The 12,104-nt window shown below is 39.2% G+C and overlaps 1 protein-coding gene across 1 annotated transcript in view; it reads left to right on the forward strand.

Annotated features, from left to right (window-relative positions):
* The window catches only part of FBXW2 (F-box and WD repeat domain containing 2), a 29,313-nt gene that overhangs the window by 9,262 nt on the left and 7,947 nt on the right, over window positions 1-12,104 (forward strand). Inside the window, exons 4-7 of the mRNA XM_016213716.2 lie at window positions 3,983-4,177; window positions 6,733-6,866; window positions 10,100-10,186; window positions 10,799-10,968. Of these exons, the coding sequence (XP_016069202.1) occupies window positions 3,983-4,177; window positions 6,733-6,866; window positions 10,100-10,186; window positions 10,799-10,968 (586 nt within the window). The remainder of the gene's footprint in view (window positions 1-3,982; window positions 4,178-6,732; window positions 6,867-10,099; window positions 10,187-10,798; window positions 10,969-12,104) is intronic.

The following is a 12,104-nucleotide window of genomic DNA, read 5'->3' on the forward strand; positions in this document are numbered from 1 at the left end:
TAGGTTTGTGTATATCTGGGAAGATAGCAGTACTAGTAACAAGAATGGAAAAGGGCCCTGGCTGGTGTGGCTCAGTGGTAGTGTTGGCCTGTGGACCAAATGGTCCTGGGTTCGATTCCCGGTCAAGGGCAGCTGCCTGGGTTGCAGGTCCATTCCTGGCCCTGGTTGGGGCATGTGTGTGAGGCAGCCAATTGTATCTCACATGGATGTTTCTCTCCCTCTCCCCCTGGCCCCTTCCACACTCTAAAAATCAACGGAAAAAATACCTACGGGTGAGGATTAAGAGAGAGAGAAAAAAAAAAAAAAAGGAAAATGAAGGAATAAACTTGAGAGGGTAGATGTAGTTCAGTTTGGGATGAACTTGATTCAGTTGGGTGTGTAAATGGAATCCCACAAGTATCCGGAAATGCAGTATCAGAGCTTTGGAGAGTGCTCAGAGCTAAAGAGAAAGATTTAGGAGTTAGTCACATCACAGCTTTGGCTATAACAGTGAAAGTTTAAAAGGAGATGAAGAGAGGAAGAAGAGTAGAGCCTAGGGTGGGTCCTTGAAGAGTGTACACAGAGAAGGAGGAGAGGTAAAGAATTAAGAGAGTTTTGGAAATTGCCTGTCTTAAAGAGGGCATCGCTAAATGTTTATTCAGTTGGTCTGCAGCCTCAGAGGCGGCTGAGAGCTGAGATCTGATTCTACAAGTTAAATATTTAAACTTAGCTTGATACTGTAGTTTACTTCATTTGTGTTCAGCTCATTTTTCTACTTACATTGTTACATAACTATCTCTGTAATATTTTTTATATCAAAGTATTGTTTTCATCCTATTTTCTGAGTTGAGAGGACTTTTTTTTTCCTTTCATCTAATGAAACATAGTCTCTATTTACTTAGTCCCTTTTTGTTTCTAGGCTGCATCTTTGATGACCTCTTTGAAAACATGTTGGGTTAGTCAGTGTAACAAATGGGAATCCATGGGGAAGGTTGACATAGAGCCAAAAAGGAGCAGAGAATAATGGCTCCTAAAGGCTTAGCAATTAAGAGGAGACTTGTAGCCCTGGCCCGTGTTTTTCAGTGGTTAGAGTGTCTGCCCCCCTGCACCAGGGATCTTAGTCTGATTCCAGGTCAAGGGCATGTACCTGGGCTGCAGGTTCGGTCCCCAACCCAGGAGGCAACCAGTTGATGAGTCTCTCTCACATGGATGTTTCTCTCTCTACCTCCCTCTCCCCCTGCCTCCCTCCCTTCCAGTCTCTAAAAATCAATGGAAAAAATATCCTCGGGTGAGGATTTTAAAGAGTTAAAAAAAAAAAAGGGTACAGTTGTACCACTGGAGCCTTTCTGCCTCCAGTTTTGCCCACTTCAAACCATTTTCTGTGTTGCAGCCATAATGATCTTTCAGAAATGCAAATAAGGTCACAGTTAGATATCCTGACCCAGTTCTCTAGCTAGACCTTGCCACTATTCTCAGTCATACTGAACTGCTTTTATAGTCGGTGTCCATGTTTTAGACAGTGCATTTTGACAAGCATTGTAAATAATTCCTAGGAAGTTTTCAGAATGGTTCCAAGTAGTTCTTTATGAATTGACCCCAGTCTCTAGTCGCATATATATGTATGTAATATATAGAGATATTTAATAGGTACTTTAATAGGTGTATACCAGGGGTTGGCAAACTATAAGCTGCAGGGCCATACCCAGCAGAGTAGAGTAATTCCAAAAGAGTCTATATGGCTCAAAAAGCCTAAAACATTTACTCTCTGGTCTTTTACTGAAAAAGTTTTACTGACCTTTGGCTTATACTATTCCTTTGGTGGGGTAACCTTTTCATACTTTAGATTCCAACTAGTTAAAACTTGAAAGTTTTTTTAAGTCATGAAATCCTTTCTTCAAACAATCCTTTGCCAATGCCCAGCTTAAAAACAAGTAAGAATATAGTTGAGGAGCCAAACATGCCATCCCCTGAGGTATATTTGTGGAACACCTAGATGTTGAGGAGCACAGTTTAAACTCCGTGAAGCTTTATCTGAGGCATTTTCTCCTTTTATCTCCTCTTTATATTTGCCAGGGGTTTTGTACTGCCCACCACTTACTATACTAAACTATTGCTTGTTTAGCCTTTTTGTCTTCCCAAGTAGACTAAATGCCATGAGAGCAGGAACCAGCCCTGCCTGACATAGAAGTTCTGTAAATACAGATTGAATGAATGTGGCCCTAGTTGAACATTGGGAATAAATCAGAACCAAGGTCAGATGGATCCTAAAATGATTTCTTTTTCTGCCTTAGCTCCCTAGGAATATAGTCACAAAATGCCCAAACTTAGATTATTTAGACCTGCGCTCTCCAGTAATACAGTAGCCACTAGCCACTTAGGCTTTGAGCACTTGATATGTGGCTAGTCCAAACTGAGATGTGAAATGTGAAACACTCATTATTGGACTTCAACAGCTTAACATATAAAATACTTTATTAATAAGTTTTATATTGATTACATGTTGAAATGATAATTTGATATTGTTAAACTATATTAAATTTTTATTTTTTACTTTTTCAAGTAAATAGAAAAATTTAAATTACTAATGTGACTTGCATTATATTTCAATTGAACAGCATTATTCTAGAACATTGGTTATCAAAATGTTGCTTATGCATTAGAATCACTTGGCAAGCTTTTAAGATTATTGGACCCCACCTCAGATATTCTAATTTAGAATACCTGAGCGTAGCTGTGTCCTTGTCATAGTAATGATATTTGTGTCTTCAAAATGTCCTTCAGTTCTTACTACTTTTCTGTTCTAAAGGTAAACTGTGAGATATAAATTAATCATTAGGATTTTAAAGGTAGTTAAAGCAAAGTCCTGAATTGTCACCATGATCAGTATAATATTTTCATCAGAGGCAGAAATGAAACCTACTTTTTTCTACAGAATCTTAAGATGCTTTATACACTCATTGTTGAGTTGTTGTGAATGTCTGGGAATAATTTATCCTTGGTTATCATAGAGGTTCCTTTACACATTTCAAGATGGCCCAAGAAATTAGCAGTTAACCTTTTCAGAAGTTAACCCATGATCTGAGGCTCCTCTTTGACTAGCCCTAGGGGAGAATATGTTCCAGTAACAGCTTTACTATTCAGCATTATTTGTTCAGGGTTGTTGGGTAATGGACAAACGTGCAAGTGTATACATGCAATCATAGGTAATACCCATCATTTCAAGCTCAAATCAGAGCTCATAATGGTGAAAGATTTATGACATTTTATAAGTGGAAGCACCAAGGGATGCTTTAGTCTAACCCTTCTCTCTTATCTGGAAAGTGAAGGGAAAAGGGCTAACCCAGAAAGCTTACATTCAGCCCTCATGCTGTTGACACCATTTTGATGACTCTGAGCAAGTCGAGTTACCCTCTCTCTGCTTTGGTTTTCTCTGCTATAAAGTGGGAGTGCTGCCCGGCCGGGCGTGGCTCAGTGGTTGAGCGTCGACCTAGGATCCAGGTGATCCGGGTTTGATTCCCGGTCAGGGCACATGCCTGGGTTGAGGGCTGTAGCTGATCAATGACTCTCATCATTGATGTTTCTATCTCTCTATCCCTCTCCTTTCCTCTCTCTGAAATCAATAAAGATACATTAAAAAAAAAAAAAGTGGGAGTGCTGGAGGAGGTGACCACTGAGGTTATTCTTTAAAAATACCGTGGTTTGCCCTGGTCTGTGTGGCTCAGTTGGTTGAGCATTGTCCCATGCACCGAGAGGTCGAGGATTCGATTCCTGGTCAGGGCACATGTCCAGATTGTAGGCTTAATCCCCAGTATGGGGTATGCAGGAGGCAGCCAGTCGATATTTCTCTCTCATCAATGTTTCTTTCTCTCCCTCTCCCTTCTTCTCTCTCTCTCAAATCAATAAAAACAGTAAAAAAAAAAAAAAAAAAGAATACCATGGTTTGGGGATTGATTTTCCTTCTTCAGTGTTTGTTTTCTTACTAATCTCTCTTTTTCTCTTGAAGGGTCAGATGACTTGTCTGCAAAACTATGGGATGTGAGCACAGGGCAATGTGTTTATGGCATCCAGACCCATACTTGTGCAGCGGTGAAGTTTGATGAACAGAAGCTTGTCACAGGCTCCTTTGACAACACTGTGGCCTGCTGGGAATGGAGTTCCGGAGCCAGGACCCAGCACTTTCGGGGGCACACAGGGGCGGGTGGGTTGCCCTTTTCCAAGGGTTTCTACAGTTACTTTAACCTCATTTCTTAAAGCCAGGAGTCAAGAATGTGATCCCTTTTTTGTTTTGTTTTTAAATTTAACTTGGCTTTCTCCAACCTTTCTTTCTCAGTCATGACTGTTAATCCCTTTATTCAAGTTATTCTTATTTGGTATCTTTCCTTGGCTCATTTAAAGCTCTCTTCTGTATACTCTTATGCTGGGAGGGGGTTCTTTTCTCCTATTTCATTTATATCCTGTTGAACAGTCAGTCCCCTTTGCTTTTATTAGATTCCTTACCTCCAAGTTGAATAAGTCCTACACTTGTGAGTTCAGTCTACTTTATTTGTAGAAAAAGGGCTAAAGTCCTTTGGAGTAATAGTTGTACCCAGTTTGTGTGATCCACACATATTACATTGAATTGGAGCTTGGTTGACAATAACAAGCCACTGTCTGGAGATAAGATGAAAGAAACAGATACCTGAATATTTCCTAGTAATTGTACAGCAGCCTTAGTTAGCAAAAGCTGGTCATTTGATTATAGCCTGGAGACCTGAGCTGCTCTCTCTGTGCATTGTACTTTGGAATTTTGTGCAGAAATCATGTTGAGCTGTTTTCCAGCCTCTTGTGCAGCAGCTCCCTTTCTCCTTTCCCCCACATGCACATTGCATTCACCCCTGAAAGTCACAGACTGTGCTCTTAAGCATTACATTTTATGAGCAGCCTTCCTGGACTCTCTAACAAGTTGAGTCTCTTTGCTCTAAGTTTCCCAATAACCTGTATTTTTGTCATGAACGTTCATTATACAAGTAAGTATGATAATCTTCATTTCCCTACCGGGTGGTAAGCTCCAAAAAGACAGGGATCCTGCCTGTCTTCTTCACCCATAGGTCCCAAGTTCCTTGCACCATACCTGGTACTCAGTAATTCTTTGAAGTAAACCAAAAGCAATTTTTTCCCCATTTTGTCATCCTATACATTTTTCCTTAGTCTGCTATCTTCTACCACTTGTTTATTGTAGAAATTAGTAATTGAAGATATATGATTTACTGTGGGAGTTCTATATTAAACTGAGTGTGCTATTCCACAGTGTCAAGATATATTGACTACCAAGTGATTTTATACCTGATCAACTTTGAGAGCCCTACTCTAAAAAATTTCCTCCTTGCTGTTCCCTGGACATTGCTGTGGCTTTTCCTAACTCCATGCCTTTGCTGTTCCCTCTACCTGCAATACTCTCTTTTTTTTCTTGATAAACTCTACTCATCCTTCAGGGCTCATCTCCAATATTGCCTCTTCCCTGAAATCCTCCCTGATACCCCTGGGCAGAGTTAGTCATTCTCCTTGGTGTTCCCCTAGCAAGAGGTAAATATTTTTTTGTTTTTTTGAACTCTCTCCTCCACTGCTCACGCAGACTGAGTTCCTTAAGGAAAAGACAGATGTTTTTATCTCTGGGTCTCCATTGTTCCTGTAGAGTAGTGGTGGGCAACCTTTTTTTCTGCCAAGGGCGATTTGGATATTTGTAATGTCATTTGGGGGCTGTACAAGATTATCACCTTAAAAATTAGCCTGCTCTATTTGGTCAAACAGTTAATTCCTAATGTGATGGCTGGAACTGCTTCTCTTTGGTGAGACCTTAGCAGGGCCAGACCAAATGATACGGCCCACTAGACGGACGTTCCCCACCTCTGCTTTAGAGTTTGGCAGACATTGAAAATAAATATTTGAGTGCTTGTTATATATTCAGTAACTGTTTTTGGTGCTGGAGGTATAGCTGTGAAGAAATAGACAGTTTTGAGAGAATGGCTTAGTCTGACCTTTGAGGTCCTTGTTTGTGTTTTGTTTTTTCTCTTTACACTGGCTTTTCTTGAGTATGGGTATTGTTTTGCAGCTTATATTCTTGATGTTTTGTGTCACTGCAATAAGTAATGTAAATATGACTAGGGCTACCTGTGTTCTGTTTTCCTTGCATAAGCTAGATAAGTTTTATGTAGTATCAGGCAGATAGTCCTGGGAAGAAATGCCATTATCTCCACACTGGTTTTGCCTCTCACTTTGAAGCTAATATAGGCATAAAGAGTCGTATTAGTCCAGGGACTTTTCAGTCCTATAATAATAAACAGTAATTGCCGGGCAGGGCATGGCTCAGTGGTTGAGCATCAACCCAGGATCCAGGAGATTGCGGTTCGATTTCCAATCAGAGCACATGCCCACGTTGCAGGCTCCATCCCCAGTAGGGGGCATGCAGGAGGCAGCTGATCAGTGATGACTCTCTCATTGATGTTTTGATTCTCTCTTTCCCTCTCCCTTTGTCTCTCTGAAATCAATAAAGATATATTTTAAAATAATAATAATAATAAACAATAATAAGAACTTTGAAATTTTTTTTTTTTTTTTTTTTTTTTACCATAAAGCTGCTGATTGCGTAGTACTATTCTTATAGCTCTGGTTGAGAAATTATAAAATTGGGGAGCTAGGGAAAATAAAGGCTATTGAGCTCTATTATGAAAGACTCAGACAGGCATGTTTTAACTTTGTGTCTGTTGTGTATATTAGTGTTTAGTGTCGACTACAATGATGAACTGGATATCTTGGTGAGTGGCTCTGCAGACTTCACTGTGAAAGTATGGGCTCTATCTGCTGGGACATGCCTGAACACTCTCACCGGGCACACGGAATGGGTTACCAAGGTAGGAAGACTTATAAAAGAAATCTCTTTAATGTCAGGCTTTGTGGACTTAGGGTAGAGGATGATACATGCTGCCTTAGTGGTGGGTGAGCCATAAGATGGAATAGATGCAACCACAAAGCATGGTGGTGCACAGCAGTGACCAGCACATAAAAGACTTGCTGTAAATATGAGTGACTTACGGGCATGGAAAGTTGCCCACAATATAGTAGGTGGGTACAGGGAGCAAATAAAACAGGACGCATACAAAAAAACTATGTAGAGTATGATACCAGTTTCTGAATGTGTTTATGCACCAAAATGTTGACGATGATTATTGTGGAACTGTGGGTGTTTTTTTCCCTTTAGGATAAGTGTATTTATTTTTTAATCAGAAAAGCAGCTTTCATTTTGAAAAAGAAAATTGCAGGAAGTAGGACAAATAAACGTGGATAGGGTCTTTAAAAGAATATTATGGTGTTTTGTAGTTTTCAGTAAAAAATTTCTGTGAAGTTGAAATGCAGTATTAATAATGGAAATGCGACGCAGAAACATTTAAACTTACCATGCCATTCTATGAGGGGCTGAGGGTGCAGGAGTGAGCCACACAGACCCAGGCCTGGCACAAATGTTAGTCTGGTAGGAGAAGTAGTTATTAAACGTAACTTCACATATAAATACACACAGATTGTGTTAAATACTATGAAGGAAAAGTGCAGTGTTCTATGAGAAGGTCTAGGAAGGTATCTGATTTAATTCAGGGAAAGCTTTTTAAGAAGGGACAAAATGTGAAGAATAAATTGGAGGTAGCTGTGTAAAGAGTAGTGGAGTGTTTCAGAGGGTTCAGCATGGCACAGGCCCTGGGGCGGGAAAGAACCGAGAACATTTGATAACCTAGAAGGCCAGAGGAACTGTGCTGTTCTTGGAGGAGGTGTGAGACAGTGGCCATCCTGTATGCCTTACTTGGACATATTAAGGATTTTGGATATCATAAGTGTAATAGGAAGTAATGGTGAGTTCTATGCAAGGGTCTGGAGTGATTCATGTTTTAAGAAGATAACTGTTCCCTGGCTGGGTTACTCAGTCCGTTAGAGCATTGTCCTGATACACCAAGGTTGCCGGTTCTATCCCCGGTCAGGGCACATACAGGAAGAAAGTAACTGATGAGTAAAAAATGGGTTCGAGGGGGGCAGGAATGGGAATAGGTGGCCACTTAGTGTTTTGCACTATTCTAAGAAAAAGATACCCATGGCTTAGACTTGGGTGGCAATAAAGAAAGAGAAAGCCACACATGAAGGGTATGTCTTTAAGAAAAGCCAGCTGAACTTACTGACTCATGGGGAACAAAGAAGAAAGGGTCAGAGATGACTAGTGGGTTTTAGATTGGGTGGTGGTTGTGTCTTTCTGAAATAGGTGAAGCTAAATGAGAGCAGTTTGAGAGAAGGTTGGTAATACCACTGAACTGTAAAAACAGTTAAGATAGTAGATTTTATGTTATGCGTATTTTGCCACAATAAACAAATTGGGGAAAATATTTCTGTATTGGGTACTTCGAGTATTTAAATAGAGAAGTTATTTAGGGCAATTAGGTGTTGTGTTAAAGACAGTGGACTTGGGGCCAGGACACTGACTGTGATGTCTTAGGTAAGTTCCTCTTCCCTTCGTGGCCCGAGTTTCATCATCTGCTAAATGTTCCTGTGAATATTAAATGAGACGGTGGGACAGTACCAGCAGGGTGCCTGGCACTTGGCAGGTCTGTCAGTTTCAGCTGAATGTGCAACCCAGGCTTCTGAATGAGTAAGCCTGGCCTCCCAGTTCACTTTGTGCTGATTTATTCCCAAAATAACTAGAACCTAGTATTTATAGATTACCTCAAGTGCTAATGGAATGTTGGCTTTTATTACATTATTTTATTGTTATTTACATTGTTTTACTTCATTTTCATTGTAGTTACAAGGGTTAATAATTGCATCATCCCCTATTTTAAAGATGATGAAAATGAGAGAGAGGTTAGATGGTCTTGTCCAACATTATAGTTTGTTTATGGCAGGTTCTGGTCCTAAGTCCAGTCCCTTTTCCTTTATAATGCACCTGCTTATGAAGACAGATGATTTGTATCTACTTCTGTGCCTCTGGGCTTTTTTTGCCCTATTCTTCACATTTTCTATAAAGTAACATTTTACAATTTTAAAAATCAGTCCTAATGTTTGCTTCCAGACTAAAGCCAAGATTAAATGCTGCCAACATTAGACACTTTTAGATCCTGCTGATAATCTAGAGACTCTGGTTATAGTAAAACTCTTGGTAGAGGTTAACTTGGTCAGAGAGTTATAACTCAGCTATTCTAGCATATGATATCATTTCAAGCTCTTTTTCAGTTTTTAATTTTTTTAAAAAAGCAATATAGGAGTAGCATTAAAAGGAAAAAAATGCTCAAAGTCACTAATCAGAGAGATGCAAATTAAAATGACAATGAGATATCACCTCACACCTGTCAGAATGACTACCATCAACAAATCAAATGACAAGTGCTGGCGAGGGTGTGGAGAAAAAGGAGCCCTAGTATATTGTTGGTGGGAATGCAGACTGGTGCAGCCACTATGGACAACAGTATGGAGATTCCTCAAAAAATTAAAAATGGAACTGCCATTTGACCCAGTGATCCCACTTATAGGACTATATCCTAAGAAACCCAAAACACCAATTAGAAAGAACTTATGCACCCCTATGTTCATAGCAGCACAATTTACAATAGTTAAGATCTGGAAACAGCCCAAGTGCCCATCAGTAGATGACTGGATAAAAAAGCTGTGGTACATTTGCACCATGGAATACTACACAGCTGTAAAAACAGAAGGATCTCTTACCCTTTGGGACAGTGTGGATGGACCTGGAAAGGATTATGCTAAGTGAAATAAGCCAGTCAGAGAAAGACAACTACCACATGATCTCAGTCATATGTGGAATCTAATGAACAAAATAAACTGATGAACAAGATAGATACAGAGACATAGAACCATGGAGCAGTTGGATGAATTTCAGAGGGAAGGTAGGGAGTGGCAGGGGGGGAGTAATCAAGAACTTAGATGCATATATACATGACCTATGGACACAGACAATAGTGTGGAGAAGACCTGGCGGGGGGTGCTTGCTGGGTGGAGGGGAATCAATGTGGGGGAAAAGGGGGAACATCTGTAATACTTTCAACAATAATAATAATGGATCTTTCTATAACATCAATATTTATATTTCTAGGTGGTTTTGCAGAAGTGCAAAGTCAAGTCTCTCTTGCACAGCCCTGGAGACTATATCCTCTTAAGTGCAGACAAATATGAAATCAAGGTAAGGTTTTTTTCTTTATTATTTTGCCTCATCAAAGGAAAACTTGCAAATATAAGAACATTAAAATTAAAATGAAAATGAAAATTTCAAGGTAGGCAGGAATGTCTTATTCCAAGACATCTTAAACACATTGGAAAGAGAATTATTCATTATCTATATGTTCTAGGCAGTTTCTAACCCTGATTTTTAAATGAAGAAAAGAAAATCCACAGAAAATAATCTTCAACACATCCTGTTTTCTTAAGACGTGTCTTCTATCCTCCTCAATTCTTAAGTCCAAACTATGAAAACATTGCAGAAAATTGAAAAAATTGCAAAAAGTTAACAGAGTACTCTTACATACGTTTTTAGTGTAACTTTTAAATTGTTCCATGTGGTAGGCATTATCTTCATTGTGAGAACTGAGGTTCAGAGAGGTTAAGTATTTTATCCAAGATAGCACAGCACATACATGCAGAATCAGAGTTTGAACTCATGCCTCTCAACTGTAAAACCTGTGGTCTTTCCAGTTTACTTCACTTTATATCTGACTTCAGCAAATGAAACCACGTTAAGGACAAGCTTTTCTATGGTGATGTGATCTGTCATCTTTCCTTTTTCTTTTATCTGTAGATTTGGCCAATTGGCAGAGAAATCAACTGCAAGTGTTTAAAGACATTGTCTGTCTCTGAGGATAGAAGTATCTGCCTGCAGCCAAGACTTCATTTTGATGGCAAATACATCGTCTGTAGTTCAGCACTGGGCCTCTACCAATGGGACTTTGCCAGTTATGATATTCTCAGGTAGTGTTTCCTTGGACCTTTACTTTTGACAGTTTGTTGCAGTTTATTTTTTGTTGCAGTTCAGAAGTTAAAATAAGACTAAATAGAGTAAACCAGTCAGTAACTTGCTTTTGGGAAATCTTTACATCAGTTATAAACGGTTATGTGCTGAAAACCTCACACATAAAAATGTTTTAGAGGAATAATTAGAAAGGGTTATATGCTAGAACCTAGATGATCTAAGATCTAACAATCCCTCCCTTTACTCTGAATCACTACCCCCTTCAGAAATTAATATGCTTTTCTGGAAAATGAGGGTCTTGGATGGAAAGATCTTTCACATCTCCTCTAATTCTACTATTTTAATTTCTACTTCCTAGTTAGTTGAAATTCTTTATTGAAGGATTGAGTGGCCTTCTGTTGACTAGTAGAAACACAGGTATTTAGAAAAAAATAGACTTGCAGGGTTTCTTTCTAGAGAAATAAATAATAAAAGATCCATGGACAAATAATTTTGATTCTCTGCGTACCACAGACCCCTCTTGGAGATTAGCAGTATCTGTTAGCACGTTGGAGGCTGATGGAAGCCAGTGCCATTTGGTGATTAGGAGAACTTATTTTGGTGATAGATAAACCTTGGTTTAAGACCTAGTGCCATCTCTTATGAGCTATGTGATATTATGTAAGTTTCTTAACCTCTCTGCCTCAATTTTTCACCTGTAAAGATTAAATGAAATGACTGTAATGAGGACCTGTCAGGTATTTATTACTAATAGCTCTGAGAAGCCCTAAATAAAGAAATCTGTTTGAATTTGTTTAACTTATTGTACCTAACACTCATAGTGCATAAAGCTTTTTTTTTTTTTTTTTTGAGGAACACTTATTAACAGCTCACAGAGTTAGTGTTCCATAGCATGGTTCAGGAAATGCTGGCTTGGGGAAATACAAAAAATTGAACATTCTCTTCACTTTTTTTATGCATGACTGTTTGAGGTCAGCTCGTATTGAATCTGACCGTATTAGCCAAGAGGACTTTAGTGGGACCTGCCTCTCTGCTCATAAAGTTATAACCCCATTTATGTCTCCCTGAAGTCAGACCTACATTTCTAATGAATTAGGTTTCCAAGCTTTCTATGCTTTGAGGGAAAAAAAGACCA

Source organism: Miniopterus natalensis, chromosome 12 (assembly GCF_054644295.1).
Source record: "Miniopterus natalensis isolate mMinNat1 chromosome 12, mMinNat1.hap1, whole genome shotgun sequence".
NCBI classification, from domain to species: Eukaryota; Metazoa; Chordata; class Mammalia; order Chiroptera; family Miniopteridae; genus Miniopterus; species Miniopterus natalensis.